The sequence below is a fragment of the Struthio camelus genome, chromosome 7 (genome assembly GCF_040807025.1).
Source record: "Struthio camelus isolate bStrCam1 chromosome 7, bStrCam1.hap1, whole genome shotgun sequence".
Taxonomy (NCBI): Eukaryota; Metazoa; Chordata; class Aves; order Struthioniformes; family Struthionidae; genus Struthio; species Struthio camelus.
This window is the reverse complement of record NC_090948.1, coordinates 33064282-33080711: the sequence shown is the minus strand read 5'-3', so window position 1 is coordinate 33080711 and position 16430 is coordinate 33064282. Positions and strand designations below refer to the sequence as shown.

Here is a 16430-nt window from a genome sequence, read left to right as displayed (position 1 = left end):
CTTGGAACATATAAATAAAGACACTGGCAGCAGGAGGAAAATTGTGAATTGTATTGTCTTGTATGTTATAAAGTAACCTGGGATAATAATTCTCTCAAATAAAAAATGGCTTAAACGCAGTTCCAATCATTTTGTCAAGGTCTACTGCTTTCAGTTTACTTTATATACTAATTTTGGACAGAAAGCATACACGTCCTTGGAACATTTTATATCTCCTTTTTGAAACTCCCCGTCATTCCTGTACAAGTTGTGTAAGCCATGCAACTTGTATAAACAATGTGTATTTTAGATCTTTCTGTTTTCCTTCCATGCTCAATTCACAGTTATTCATCTAATCAGTTCTCTTTTATACTTACATTCTATTTTTAATAAAGAACTGTTGGGCAGGGATCATCAAAGGACTCTTGTGCGTACCTGTTAGTTTAATGGTGTCCTCTGCCATTAATATCAAGTACAATTATTTTCTTTGCACTGGTATCTTTGTAGCTCTGCAGATAATTAATGTTAGGAAGGTGTAGCATGCCATCGTCAAGGATGGGATGATCTTTATGTCCCCAGGATGCCTAATAACTGTGCAGCTGCAAAGGTGTCCACTTTTATCACGGCTCTTCTTGAAAACCCTCAGGAGATCTCAAAGGTGAATGTCTATTTTTCCCTATTTTACTTCCTGCCAGGTAGTTCTTGACATTTTGATATGGATTGCCTTTATTAACACTATTCCAGATGATGTGTCACATGCAACACATTCCCGCTGAACGTCCTGTGTGAGGGCTGCGCTCGGTTCTGCCCTGTTTGCTTCATACCATCAGATCATGATGTCGCCCAACACCATACGCTTTCACTTTACAACAAAAAAGAGATAACTGGTGCCAACACATGGGTTTTCCAGAAATGCCTGGACTGTTGCTGGAGCAAACCAGCATACGCTGGCTGACCACAGGCCCTGTAAGCGCTTGACTTTGAGAGGGTTAACCAGGCACCAAAGATACTCTTCTGGGTCCTCCAAGTCTGCACCAGGTCTGTGGTGTGGAGTCGTCGTCGGCACCCTATGGCAGGTGAGACATAACCCACCCAGAGGCACGTTGCCCCTCGGCCGCGCAGTGGTGCAGCCGAGTGACACGCCGCCTCCGCCGGCCCAGTCACCCTGCGCCAACGCCACACGGGTGATGGCGGCGATGGCAGCGACACGGGGGCGGCGGGAGCCACCGGGCGGCCCGAGGCGGCTCCCAACGGAGGCCTCGACCCTTCATGCATTATAACGCGCTGCCTCTCCGGCCCCGGTGCGGTGGCGGTGGTGGCGAGCGTCGCCCACAAAATGGCGCCGCGGCGCTGAGGGCCGTTGGGGGGCGGGGCGGGGCGGGGCGGGGCGGCCGCGCCAGCTCCAGCTCCAGCTCCAGCTCCAGCTCCAGCTCCAGCTCCAGCTCCAGCTCCAGCTCCAGCTCCAGCACGGCCGGGCGGACAGCGCCCTGCGGCCCCGCCCCGCCCGTGACCTCAGCGCGCGCAGCGGGCGCCGCGGCCGTTGCGGCGCGCGCGCCTCACGTGACGCAGGTAACGGTCCGCCGCCCGCCTCCCTCCCCCACTCCCTCCCCCGACGCGGCCTGTCCCCGGGCGGCGCCGTTACCGTTACCCTTACCGTTACCGTTGGCCTCGGCGGGCCGGAGCCTCCCCGCCCGCGCAGGTCTGTCACCCCGGCGGGGGGCGGGAGCGCGGCAGGCGCTGAGGGGCGCCGCGGCGGGGCCCGGCGGGGGTGGCGGGCCCCAGGGGAGGAGGGGGCGGCGGCCCGGCCCGGCCCCGCTCCGCTCCGGTGCGGCAGGGGCGGCCTGGCCCGCGCCGCGGTCTCCTCTCGGCCAGGGTGCGCAGGACGCTGGAGCGGCGAGGTTCGCCGCCTGGCCCGCAGGGATGTGCCCCTGCGTGTGAGGAGGGTGGCCGCAGGGTAGGAGCGACCCCTCCTCTCTGCCAGGGTTTTCCCCCTGAACTTTCTGATAGCCGAGCCTGTGGTGAGGTTAGCCCTCTGTCGCCTCCTGAGACTCGTCGCCTCTCTGCCACCCACGTCCGTCTCCCCCTTGCCCCCCCCCCTTTTTTTTTTTAAGGAAAGGGAGAGTCATACATCACGTAGTTTTACTGCATGGAGCTGGCTCCATTGCTTAGACTTTATGATGAATTGTGGTGAGTGCATAGCTTGTAAACTTCTTCCAGTTCACCTTTTTGAGTGGAAAAGTATGCATCTTTGTACAGTATGGCACCTTTGCTGGAACGAAAAGAAACGTTTAGTGGGTAGCTGTAATTCCCAAAGCAGCCTTATTTGCTAAGGCTACTTCATGCCCCTCTAATACCAGTTATCCACGATAGGCTTATGAAGATAGTTTATTAACTTTGTCAGTTTTTCATTACCTGAATTACTTTATCTTGAGATTAGAGGTATTCTGCCTTAGGAACTTAAGGAGTGAGTTGTGTAAGGTATATAGGAGATGGCCGTGATAGCGGATAAATGAGGTTTTTGTGAAGCATGGACCAGGCTACTGTTGAGGGCTTCTGCAGAGCATAAGAAACACTTATTAGCATTGGTGGCAGAACTTCATATGTGTCTAAGAAAGTCAGTAAGGATACTGACAATACTAGGAGAATATTGATTCATGTGAGACTTTGCAACATGTTTGTTTAATGTGATCTTGAAAAAAGCTGGATAAACACTTCTGACATCAGAAGCATCTTGCTGTTATGTCTTTCTCATGCTTCCGTACCCTCTAGAAACGAGGGCAGAATAATTGACAAGACTGTCCATTAGCTCACTTCTTGAGTTGAAAGTGCTAATGTAAAAGCTATCTCGTAGCTCAAGACACACACATAATACTGCAAAACAGCTGCAGAGGTTTTCAGCTGCTTCATTTACTTCCACCATTTTAGTGGTGCTTTGGTGCGTTAAGTATCAGGTTTTTCCTTCTGGTTCACTGCTTCTTTCTTATTTTTGACCCCAGTAGAGATTTAATTAATATCTTCTTTTGATTGCTCTTAGCTCAGCTTGACTCCTTGCTTTCATTTCAGGGTTGATTTAGGAAACGTAGCAGAGTGGAACAGTCCTATTTCTTACTTCTGTCTGCTGTCCTTTTTGCAGATTTTTTGACAGACAGTCTCAAGACTGAGTAGGCTGGAATAGTCTATGATCATGCTGGTGGTCTTTGATTTATTTAGTGTTGATGCTGACAGCTGACATCTGCGTTGAAGAGCTGCAAGCACAAAAGGAAGAACCAGGAAGAAGCTGGTTTTATTGACTGAAATTAATCTGCAGTTGAAATATAACTGGAACTACACCATTGGTGGCTTTGTCCATTTCTGTTGCATGTATGCATAAATTGAGGCATTATTTTTTCATGAGGTGGAAATAACATCTGTGGTACCAGGCTTCTTCACCACAGATCTTTAGCTGTTTACAGGAATGAAGTAATCCATACCTAATTTTATAGATCATGTATTTAATAGTTATCACTTGAAATGGGACCCTGATCCCATTTTGGAATTTAAATGGAATTGGAGGGAAATAGTGGGTACCACTTATGACCTCTTTGTTTCTATTATATAGGTATTAGTATTATGCACATTTTGTATCTGTTTTCAAATCTCCCTGACAAACTGTTGTTATTTGCCTGTTGGTTCTTCTCTAACTGCTGGAAGAAAGAGCCACACATCCTCCGGAGAAACAACTTATGCAAGAGAGAATGTGTAATTATGTGAAATTATCTGTACTTAAGAAGCCTGCCACTGTAGTGTGATAAACTGAGATAAATGTTCCTCTCATTCCCTTCTCTTCAACTCTTTGCAAAGCACTTTAAACAAAGATTGGTAACCCTTTAGGAAAGAGCTGGCAGTTCACATCCACCTGCTGAAGTATATGTGCAGAAATGTGAAAGTAGAGGGTGGGATTCACATGGAATAAGATATTAGATAATCATTTTTAGCAGAAATGGTGCCAGGTATAGAGTCTAGGTGCCATTGTGACATCTCAGTTCTTGCTGTAGTAATGCATTAAAATCCTACGAAGCTGTGAGAAATGCTGTGATGCACATATATATTGGTTTTAGTGCCATTACCTCTTAAAGAGGAATGTATATAGACTCTTTCTCTCTCTCTCTCTCTCTATCTCTCTATCTGTATTTAAACTCTGTCGGCGTCGCCCCAGATGCTCTGAGTTTGTAGAGGATTTAATCCATTTTCAAAATAGTGCTAGTAGTATTTATATTCCCATAGCTGCCTAGGAGCGCTAACCACAGATGAGGTGTTAACACAGGAGGAAGTCAGTGTTATAATAAGCTTTGAATCTGTAAAATGAAAAGTGACAAGTGAATTTAGATAGAAAGGGAAATAATGCTGATCAGCAAAATATGTAGGGGGTTCAGCATAGCCTAACCATTGCCAATTTGCTGAAAACACCAAATGGGAAAAGAAGAGTGCATGGGGGGGGTTGAAGGGCTGGGATTTCTGTTGATTTAAAGGAGGATTATATATACTAGTTTTTGGTGAAACTCCCTTGGGAGAATACTTCCCATATACCTGGGCACTGTGGAGAATGCATGCAAGTGCTTGTTTGGAAAATTCAGCAAATGGATGATGGCAATTGGCATTGTGAGCTAGCAGTCAGATATAGTGGAGTATGAGAGCTGAAAGGCTACGTAAGTCTTGACGGAGAAGACAAGCACATTTAGTGCGACAAAGGGAGTGCGAGTTCACTGCTGGGATGATATGGTTAAAGTCAGCAACTAAGAAAATGACCCTGTCAGCAGCTTTCACAAGAGATACCAGTGGGTCAAAAATAGATACCAGTGGGTGCAAAAATGCATGGAGGAGCATGCAATAATACTAATTTTTAACAGTCAAATCACAGTTATCTTACTTTGGGGCTTAAAAGAAACCCTAAAAATGATTCTAAAATCAATAATTTTTCCTATTCCTTACCAATTTAGGTAACCATAAGTTTCCTATTTTATAACCATATGTTTCCTGTTTTTTTTTTTTTAATGCCTATATATTGGGATGAAAGAGAAAACAAGGGGAAAATGTTTTTTACAGCATTTATATGGAAAAAAATGTTTACACAGCATTTTTTTAAAAAGTATTTATTCTTTTTGTATTAGAGATAAAAGAATCTTTGCATATAATAGGTAAGATAGAATTTGGTCTATGACTTAAATTGACACTATTGTTTTTAAAACACTTGAAAGTTAATATAGCATCTCAGTACTTTTGTTGGTTTTTAGGAATTGTTTAAATAGTCAGACTAAACAACAAAAAGTTTGAATTTTACCATCTGGCCAAAGAAATGATTTCTCAAAATGGACAACAGAACAAATGAGGAATGCATGTATGGCAGAGTTAAATCTGATTTTTTTCTTGTTCTTAGTTTGTATTCTATCCTTTGTATCCTTTATCACATAATTCTAAAGTGTAAACCAAATTAATAACTTCTTCTTTTCACACTGTTCTTATTCTTTTGGCATTGTAGCATTTTCAGCATTGAGGTTAGACTGTTTTGAGGTCTAATTGCAAGCTATATTTGTGAATTTTATTCTGAGGGTGAGCTTTGATTCCTGTTGCTAGCACCAGAGCTGATGTTATTCAGTGTTCCCAAGATTCAACTTTTTTTTTTCTGATTGTATCCAAAATTATGGAGAATCTGCTCACCTTTTTAAAAAGCAAGTAGGAGGTCATTGGAAGGACAACGTAGATGTTGCTAGTTAGGAGTACAAATTAAACTGAGCCTCCTCTTAATGTAACTATTTTTGATTCGAGGCTAATGTCAATATGAAGACTTGACTAACGCTCTTAATAATTATTTTGTCAGCTCCATTATACATGGCACCATAAATTTGAGGCACTGGGCTTTTTTTCAGCTGCTGCATGTGTAGGTTGAAGCTATCCATTGCACTTATCCCACTTTGGCTTTGTAAAAGGCCGCTGCTTTCTTCAACTGTGAGACAGCAGTTAGAGTTGTTGAGAGCTCCAAAAAAGTAACTGGTTGGCGGTCTCAGGTCCTCCCAGGAAGCAGGACTCAGGGGGGTCGTGTGGTACAAGAGATGTCATGGTTGATGTAGAAACCTATAGGGTGCACTGATGGATGTGGAGGTAGCCGTCAGCAACACTTCCACTGGGATAAGTGCAGCTCTGCAGGCAATCGGAGAGTGTCCTCTGTCCTGAAGATAACTTCATGCCTAGGCCTGAATTTTGTTAAAGAGCTCTCTAGCCATAAACCTCAGTTTCAACTGTCAGACTGAAATGTGCCTGTAATTTATTGGCCATTTTTCTGATTAGGTTTGCTTTTGTCTTATTAATAGACTTGGATCTTCTGTTTAATAAACAAACATGAGTCATCTGAAGCTGTTCGCAGCTACACTGAAGTGCCATGGCATTAAACTTCTGGAAAAGCATGATATAGCCAGAAAGGTATTTTTACACGGCCAACGATATGTTTCATCAGGAATCTCAGAACCGTTCCTGAGTGGGAGTAATTCCAATTATGTGGAGGAAATGTATTATGCATGGCTTGAAAACCCAAAAAGTGTACATAAGGTAAGTCTAAGTTAGCTGAAAATTATATCATTAGGTTGAATGGAATTGATTTTTCTATTTTTAATGTTTTTATAAAAAGTACATTAAAATTTTTTCTATGAATGAAAAATATGAAACTATATTTCCCACATATTGATTGTTATAAGATGTGATGTTACAGCAAAGCAAAAAAGCATGTGTCACCATGTCACAGGCATGGTGAACTGAGCTAAAAGAGTGAGAAGTTCCGACTACAAATAGTAAGCTGAGTAACTTTCACAATTCTTCTATGGAATGGCCATTGAAGAAGTCTGTTAAGTAATGAAGTAGATCCTGAAGAAGACCCAAGAAGTAAAATGCTTTTAATTTTTTGGTTTATTTATCCCCTGATATAATCATATTACAATATGTTATAATTAAGCAGTATATATTGTTATTGGTACTTCTACACTGCCTAAAGATGATGAATGTTCAGTTCTCTTCCCTTAGGAAGCTGTGATCTTGAAACTGAATGTGAAGTTGTCAGGAAAATCTGAAGTATTTTGAGAAGTATTTTGTTCAGTGTATCTCTCCAGGCTGCATAAACTTTTATTATTATTATTATTATTATTTAACTTAAAGTCATATTTCCTAAATCCTTCTTGTCGGGAGAGTACATGGACTTATTATTTTTTTATTTCTAACAAGTTTTCTGCTGACAATAAAGACTCTCTTATGGTACATATGGTACATATGTATAAAGAAGTTAAGGAGAAGTCCAATAAAGTCTAAGACAGACAAACCATTTTCTGTAGAAGTAATGAGAATTGTGCCCAAATTGTTTTAGGAAACTTTTTGTGTGTTTCTTTATTCTGAGGCAAGTATATCAAAATGTTACTTGGAAGTTGGTGGTTTAAGTGTGATAAGCTGTCTAGAGAGTGAAGAACTGATGCTCATTGAGGGGGGAAGAAGAGGATACCACAATAAGTCTTGTTTTTCCGTATGAACTTAATTCTGTTGGAGGGCAATATATGTACAATGACAACTTTGAAGAGTGCATGTTATTCACATGAGAAATACATCCCAGGCCTTTTGTGTTATGCCTTAGCTTGAAATTGAAGACACCTTCTCTGGAAGGAGCCGCCCTTTTCTCACCTTGTCTGTCTTTGATTTCTCTTCCTGGACCTGCCAGCTAAGTTTCCAAGTAGTGTAGAGCAAGGCAGTATGTTGTGCGAATGCATTGAATTAATTTCTGTGAAGCCCTGAGCACATATTGGTTCTATGAGTCAACGTTAACCCTTTATTGTAAGGGCACTGAAGGAATGAACTAATGTATTAGTATGTGTGGCAACATTTTGTTTTTGCTTTTTTTTTTTTTTTTTTAATTTAAGTTACATGGACTTGTGACAACCTTCTTTCCTTTACGAAGAAGGGAGTTTCTTGTTCATTCCCCTTACAGCTGAATGAGTTTTGCTGTTGCAAAGTCTTATTTTTGTTTTAATGGGACATAAACACTATGCCGTTAAATCTAGCATAAGGCAGTAGATTGAGACTGCTAGAGTCTCTGCAGGCAGGAAGCTTGAAGGCTTCCTTCAAGGAGAGCAGGGAGGGCGAGGGCGAGGGCGAGGCAGAGGCAGAGCTGCCGCCCAGAGCTGACCGTGGTGCTGAACGGGATGTGCCTGTGTCCGTGGTGAGCTGGGCCTCAGGGCAAGCAGTGCCCTCCAAGGAGGCAGGAAACTTTCGTGACGCAACTGCCCTACGAAACAAGACAGACTTCTGTTAAAGGTGGTCAGTTATTCATGGTGTTCTGGCCCTGCTCGTTGTTTTGCTGATACTCAGAGGTGAATAGAGATGGTAAAAATCCTGCCGATAGACTGTCTGATTCATCTGGCAGGTCTAGCAGAGTTAAGGGGTAGATTCTGAAGAGGGAATGTAATTGTAGTTTGAATAGCAACTGATAAATTAACAGAAGGGAATTGACAGAGGAACGTAGATGTGCTGGCTGACTAGTGTGTGGAGAATGGATCCCAAGTAATTCAAGATGTATTTTGGAGATATGTGAATTCTTTTTCAGGTTAAGCATATGCCAGCAGTAATGAATTGAAGTGAATTAGTTACATATCTGGTTTATGAGGCTTAAAAGGATATGATTGATGAAAATCATGAATTACTTCACAAGTATCCTTGCTTAAAAAATTGGATTTCTTCCAGCCTAAAAACAGGGTGGGTGGGTGGGTGGGAAAGGCAGTGATGATTAATTTGACTTTGTTTCATCAACAAATTTCCTTTTTAGTTTCCTGAAAGCCACCTCCTTTCTTCAGCTAAAAACTGTAAGTGCCCCTGACAGATTTTTGACTGGCAGAAATTGTTCGACTTGGCTTGAAATAATAGTAAAAAACCAAGCAAAAAGAGTTGAGAGTTTAAGTCACCCTGTATATTCTTAAATCTACAGAAAAATGCGTACCATTTTTTCTCGACTTCAGAGGAAGTTGTGAATTTGTCATTCTGCTACAGAAAATTGTGGGAATGTAGAAAAATCATGATGAGACACCTGCAGCTTGGGTGGTGTTAGTTATGGTTGTTGTTAACGATTTCAGTCTCTCTGCAGGCCGCTTGTATTTTATTGTACTATCCAATATGTCCTCCATAGTTTAGAGATCTAATCTGCGTTAGGCTTTTAGATGTTAGAGTAAGCCAATAAATATTTTTTGTCCTTGCCTTCGTGCTGTTTCCTCTTCTTGGATATCTCCTTCTAATTGGAGGGAATGTGCCCCCTTCTATTTGATAAGATGAAAAGTGTTTACTATTCTTAGGCTTCTAAAATCCTACTTTATTCACTTTTATTTAGAAACTCCAATTAAGCAAGGCTCCCCCAATTATTTCTCTCTCAGAAGATTTTATTGGACATGCCTTTCCATATATGCATATTTAAAGCTGCTGTTTGAAATGTGGTTGTCATGTTCAAGTGAACACATTCAGTGTTACTAGCGTTTGTTCTATAGCGCTCTCCTTTCTTTATGTACCATAGTTGTATCTCTTTGAATGCATATCTATATCCAGAGGAGCTTGTATTCCTTGTGTAAATCCATTCCTGATGATTTCCTGCTTTTCCTTGTCTTTTGTATTTCCTTTCCTTAAAGTAGCCAGAACAACAATCAAAATAAAATGGCACAGGCTCTGAAAAAGGCATCGTTATTTTTGCTCGGAGTGTGCTGTCAGGGCCATAGATCATAACGGAGAAGCTTGACAAGGCTCAGTTATTACTATCACAAGATTAATTACAAAACGGCATGGTTGGATATTGAGTACATAATGCCTACCATGTTATACTGTATGCAACCACTCTACTGTGAGTGTGTAATCACTTCCTTGTTTAGTGTGCTTGGAAGAAGGGGTTTTTTTTTGGTTTTGGCTTTTTGTTTCTTTTTTCACAATTAATGATATAGTGATGCTCATTTTGTGTATTTTAAGGTTTTACTTTCCTCACTGTAGTTGATAAATATTATAACGTAACTAGAAAAAACAAACATTCAAGATAACTAATATATTACTTGTTTGTCTACGTATAGCACCGTTTATTATCTGAAAGTAAAATATTGTCACTGAATCACTTGAATTATATTCATTCAGAAATTAAAAGCAATATTAATTACAAAACAAATTTGCTGACTGGAAGAAGAAAATAGAGGAATGTATCATGTATTGCTATGTCAATTTATTTAATCTTTTTTCTTTTCCCACAGATGCATTTTTAAAAATCTGTTGTAAGTCTCTTCTGCTTCTTCATATAACTCTACTCTAAACCCCAAACCTTTAGTGCTACCCTTTTCTTGAAAAACTTTACTCATTTAGTTGGGAAACCTCCAGATTTGCTGTGAAGCTAAGTTGATCTTTTGTCTGTTCAGTCACGTGGCAAGTGTGGTTGCCAGAGAATGACATTGATGCACAAGACTTGAAGACTATAATCTGGTATCAATCTTGAAATACACTATAGAAATTTTTAAAGGCTTTGATGGATGTGTGTCTAGAGAAAACTAATTTTCTGTAGCCAAATGATGTATTTTCCCTCCCCTCTGATTAAATGTCAGGCCTGCTCAGCAAATCAATATGTTCAAAGATACGATAGGAAAAAATAGTGTGGGTTCCTTCTGTCCCAGCTGGCTACGTTTTCAGATGTAAACATTCTGAAGGTATTTCTTTGTATTTGTGAGTTTACCTGAAGAAAGGGTGCTGTGTTATTCTCCTTAAACATGTAGCTTGTTGGGCAAATCTATTTGGATTGTGCTAGCAGCTGTCTCAGCAGACTGCTTGTCCAAAAACACGTTCAGCTGTTTGTGGGCCTGTATTCTGATGACTTTTTAATGTCTAAATCCAAAACTTTTGACGTAACAGAGGAATAGTTATATTATGATCATCGTTGTCTGTGGAAAACATTAACATAAACAAAGTATTCTTTATTAAATTTATGTGTGAAAAGCAAGTGTCAGATTTGTCATGGTGATTCACCAAATGTATACTGAGAGCTTCTTAACTTAATAAAAATGAGTAAATGTGTACTGCAGAAATAATTCCTCCAGTCTAAGTAGCCTTAGTTGTACCACATAGAGGCTGTTGCTAGTTAGTGCTGCAAACTGTCAAATTAGGTACTGTACAGGCATAGAATAAAAATACTGTTTCTAATTTCACAGAATCACAGAATGGTTGAGGTTGGAAGGGACCTCTGGAGATCATCTAGTCCAACCCCTCTGCTCAAGCAGGGTCCTCTAGAGCACATTGCCCAGGATCACGTCCGGGCGGGTTTTGAATATCTCCAGCGAAGGAGACTCCACTACCTCTCTGGGCAACCTGTTCCAATGCTCTGTCACCCTCACAGGAAAGAAGTTTTTCCTCAGGTTCAGATGGAACTTCCTGTCTTTCAGTTTCTGCCCATTGCCTCTTGTCCTGTCACTAGGCACTACTGAGAAGAGTCTGGCCCTATCCTCTTGACACCCTCCCTTTTGATATTTTTGCACATTGATGAGATCCCCTCTCAGTCTTCTCTTCTCCAGGCTCAACAGGCCCAGCTCTCTCAGCCTTTCTTCAGAGGAGAGATACCCCAGTCCCCTCATCCTCTTTGTAGCCCTCCACTGGACTCTCTCCAGGAGTGCCATGTCTCTCTTGTACTGGGGAGCCCAGAATTGGACACAGTACTCCAGGTGAGGCCTCCCCAGGGCTGAGTAGAGGGGCAGGATCACCTCCCTCGCAGCCCAGGATCCCATTGGCCTTCTTGGCCGCAAGGGCACACTGCTGACTCATGCTTAACTTGTTGTCCACCAGCACTCCCAGGTCCTTCTCTGCAGAGCTACTTTCCAGTATGTCAGCCCCCAACCTGTCCTGATGCATGGGGTTATTCCTGCCCAGGTGCAGGACCCTGCAGTTGCCTTTGTTGAACTTCATGAGGTTCCTCCCTGCCCAGCTCTCCAGCCTGTCCAGGTCCCTCTGAATGGCAGCACAGCCTTCTGGTGTGTCAGCCACTTTTAGAGTAAGAAAATATAGCCACATTTAGAGTAAGAAGATGTATATAGAGAGTAGCAAAGGAAATGCAGTTATGCTCTTGTAGATCACTTACAGAATATTGTATAAATGCAAGCTTCTAATCTAAGCTAGGCTGGTAAGGTTTCAAAGGAAGAAGAATATAGGAAATAGGTATAAGTGAGAGAAAAGAATGAACTCTTAATCAGCATGGCTGGAACTGACAACCAAGCATGATCAGACTGCCTGAATTTATTACAGCAAAAATTTACCTCCCAAAAATTAGGCTGAGTTTAGATCAAGTCTGATACGAATGGAGTTTGTAGATTCTTAGGTTGAGAGGTGCCTTAGAGGAATGTTTCTCTGGCATTGGCCTCAAGTTCATGGTGAGCTTGCTGCTTGCAGGTGCCGTGAGGCACCCCTTCCCCCGCCAACTTCTGCAACTTAACCTTGGAAAGCAGAGCAAGGTTTAGCCCTCACAGGTTGGCCCTCTCTTATGAAAACTTGCAGAAGCTTCAGTAGGAAAACTTTTTGTTAATGAAAATACAATTTTATAAACTTATTTCTGTCACGTTGGCATTATGTTATTTTGATTCTTTTGCTGTATTTCATAATGAGTATGTTAAGGAAAGTTCTTTTAAAATCAATTATTTTGGAATTTTTATCTTTTCTGGAAGTGGCTCCTTGAAATCTGTTAGTTCCTGGCATATGGCGAGCGTGAATAACGTGCACTGTACACAGTGAGATTTAGCTTACTCAGTTCCTGTGCTCTAGAATCAGAGGAACTTCCTTGCACTAGATAAGAATAGTTACAGAGCTTTGGCCTTTCTAATGCTTTGCTAGGGATGGGCAGAGGAGACTTAACGTTATCTGTATCTAAATCAGCATCTAGAGGCAAACGTCTCTGTGCCTCCTGACACTAGTGAGTGGCTAACTGGAGTAGATGACAAAGTGAGAACTTGACCTTGACAGGAACAAAATATTTGTATAGATGGACTGGAAACCAAGTTCTTATCACAATTTTTGTCTTCTCCTTGCAGTATTCTTAAAATGAGATGAACCAGTTTGCTACAGGTATTGGGCCTGTCTCAGAGGGAAAGTGTCTTCCACAATTACCAGTATAATTAAACATTGGGGAAAGAATCAGGAAAGACTAATTGTAAGACCTCCATAGAGAACTGAGGTCCTTAATAGATACTGCTGTTTGAAGGGACAGGGCCCTGTCAAGTCAATCTGTGCTAATTTAAAGGTAATTACAGTAGTTCTGCAGGCATATATGTAATGTGTTGCAACACATTTATGTCTCTTTACATCTAATAGAAAGACTTTCTACTTCTCATTTGAGCCCCCACATATACTTCAAAAGGAAGTGTTTAAGCGTGAAGGAATGTCATGCTAAGGCACTTAACATACGTTCTGAGAAGTCTGAAAGTTCCTCTATGTAAACAGTCTTGGCTATCTTTTGTAGTAATACTTTTATTTTTTAATTGGACAACAACTTGCGGAGTGGTTCTGCCTCCAGCAATTGGTTTGAATGTGATGGGTGATATGTTGCTTTACTGTAAAACTTTTCTCAGAGGTTTTTGTGGCTTGTTTTCTGTAAGGCTCTAAATTCCATACCAGTCATATGGAATGCTACTTAATTAAATACTTTGTCTTTTGGGGGGAGGGGGTGTTGTTTGTTTTTTTTTAGTCATGAAATAAACTGGGGGAAGTGTTTAATGACCTTTCATGGCTTTTTATGGAAACTAAACTAAGCACTAGTCCCCTGCTAGTGCAGGTTTTTTTCTTCAATGAGTATAATAATCTCATGGGTTTTGTCCCATTCTGCTGCTGCTGCTGCTGTTTATTGGCATCAATGTATTTAGTGCCATTCTAGCTTGGGACAGTGACTGCCTTATTAAAATAGAAACTGCTCAGGAAATCCTGATTTGGGCATATGTGAAGGAAGTGGCTTAGGTGAAAGTACAGGTGGAAATAGAAGGATCTTTCATTTGTTGTGATTCAATTTCCGAAATACTTATTTGTCTAAAGTAACCTGTAACTGAAACCAGGACCAGAATTTCTTTCATAGTGAGGTAACCTGAGCTAGCGAAGAAAGGATCTTAGACCAAACACCTCACTCAGCAAAACTGGAGTTGTTTTTAAACTGTTTATTCAAGAAAGGCTGTTCGGGACTGATTCCAAGTTACCATATTCATTGTATATCTTGAAGTATCATGAGTTCTTTAAATATCATTAAAGGAATTGATTCATTTTATTTATTAAGGTTTTCAAATTTATAGGCTAGACAGCTCTTTACCAGTAGCATAATCTTATACCCATTGCAGGTTGCCTGAACAAACATCACAGTTAGAAAGGGTTGGGTAAATAACGTACTAAAATGCTTTGCACTCACCCATCCTCGAGAGCTTTCTCCGGAGCAAGCTCAGCACTAGAAATCAGAAGAAAATGGTTCTGTGTAAAAGAAAACATGGAACTGCTACAGAGGTGTGGACATAGCCACACTCTTCTGTTGCTGGCTAGCATCGGACTTAATGCCGTACTGTAATGAGGTACCATGTGCGACTTGTGAATGTAGCTGTTGCTTTTCACTGTAGCTTTTCTTTGAGATAATTAATTTCCTTTCTTCTCTCCTTCTGCATACACATGTCCAGTCCTGGGATTTGTTTTTCCGAAATGCTAATGCTGGCCAAGCATATGACCCACACTTACCAGATCAGTTAGAAAGAAAGGCATCGTTTCTTCAGAGCCATGGCCTGGCCCAGACACCAGGTAAAGCTGAGAAACTTGTTGAAGATCACCTTGCTGTGCAGTCTTTGATAAGAGCATACCAGGTAAGTATACTTCTGTTAGTTGTGGGAGGGCATCTCCTTTGCAAAAAAACTTTTTTTTTTTTCCTTTTTATGTCCTTGTTTATCTTCTGTTCTTAACTTCTGCCTCTTGTCTTGCTCCAGATTTTAAATATCTTGAATTAGACAGTCTTGCGTTCCCCATACTCAGGTCTGAACACTGAGGTCCTGGATTCAGACGAGGTTCCCAAAGTGTTACTGCACCTCTGGCCTAGCAAACTGAGGATTCAGGTTACTGCAGCACTGATGCTGGTCACCTGACCTAACCTGGCACAGCCACTTCAGCTGAATGGTTGGAGCCTCGGGGTGTCCATCACCTCAGTTTAATTCTTCCACGTTCTTGCACTGAGATTCTTTAAGGAACTAGAGTGGCATACAAAGGGAATGTGAATTTATTGGTTTCTGCCTGTTGACTTTGTGTAGGAGCCAAGCATGTCACATCTTAGCCATTGCTGCTCTTTTGGCTCACTTGAATGAATTAAGATTTTTTTTTTTTTTTGGTCTCTGATGCAATAAATTGCATGACCAAAGTGGAAAACTAAGTAATAGTTACTGGAAATAATTTTGCTTCATATGAAGAGAATTGTCCTGGATGTACGATGATATGGTCTGAAGCAGTGAAATCTAATGAATATTCTGATTTGTGCAGTGAATTATGAACTTTTCCTTGTCTTCAACAGTGAGCTTTTCCCTGATTCAAGTGTGTCTTCAGATCTAGGAAAGCTTGTGTTATCATTCTAAATGTACTATCTTTTTGAAGAAAAGAGGAAATGTACTTGCCTTCTCATGCCAAGTTAGTGTGAATCATTCTTGAGAATCATTATTTTGGTAGAGTTATAGTTAGGAGGAGAGAGAAGAAATAATGAATTGACCCGAAGCTGAGAAATTATTCATCAAAGTTGACTTTGTTTCACACTCTTTTTTTAAATTCTTCTATTGAATTAAGAAATTCAAGTTGACTTTCCTTCCTTCCCCCCTTCCCCCCCCCCCCCGAAAGAAAAGGGATTTTGGAAGTGCCTCAGTGTTTTTGGCCCGAGGTTTTCTAAATGTAAAGCAAATTTGAACATTTTTATTTAAATGTCTGTTTAATATCTTAATTTCAATAAAAGAGTTACAAAAAAACCTGTGTGTGAAACAAAACCCAACTATTTAGATCTAGGTTGAGCAAAATATTTCAATTTTATTTTAAAATGAACTTTTTAAAAAATTATTTGGAAATTACATAATTATTTAAAATAAGTTTGCTACGGTTTGACTCTACAGATCTGTTCTGCTCAGCTGTAAGAATTGTAACTCCTGTTTGCTATCATTAGAGGAATGGAAAAAGTAATTTTTTATTTTTATTTTTAATTTCATCTTTTCTGTACACGATATATTGTCACCACTGAGCCACATGTCAACCCTCATAATTTAACTTTGGAGAGATAAATGAGTGGAAAGGTTTGTGAACATAGAGGAAACATGAAGTTTGCTCAGAAATGTCTGTGCAAGAAACAACCACTTCACCCGTTCCCTTTTGCTTGCCATAAAACTTTGTTGAAGAATTAGAGA

At 40.9% G+C, this 16430-nt stretch overlaps 1 protein-coding gene across 2 annotated transcripts in view; it reads left to right on the top strand.

Annotated features, from left to right (window-relative positions):
* Positions 1 to 1350: 1350 nt before the first annotated feature.
* The window catches only part of OGDHL (oxoglutarate dehydrogenase L), a 62653-nt gene continuing 47573 nt past the window's right edge, over positions 1351 to 16430 (top strand). Inside the window, exons 1-3 of one of the 2 annotated variants that reach the window (XM_068950640.1) lie at positions 1351 to 1548; positions 6324 to 6558; positions 14685 to 14864. In XM_068950640.1, the coding sequence (XP_068806741.1) occupies positions 6352 to 6558; positions 14685 to 14864 (387 nt within the window). In that variant the 5' untranslated portion in view covers positions 1351 to 1548; positions 6324 to 6351. Of the gene's footprint in view, positions 1679 to 6323; positions 6559 to 14684; positions 14865 to 16430 lie in introns of both variants that reach the window. The other variant, XM_068950639.1, reaches the window with a different exon arrangement.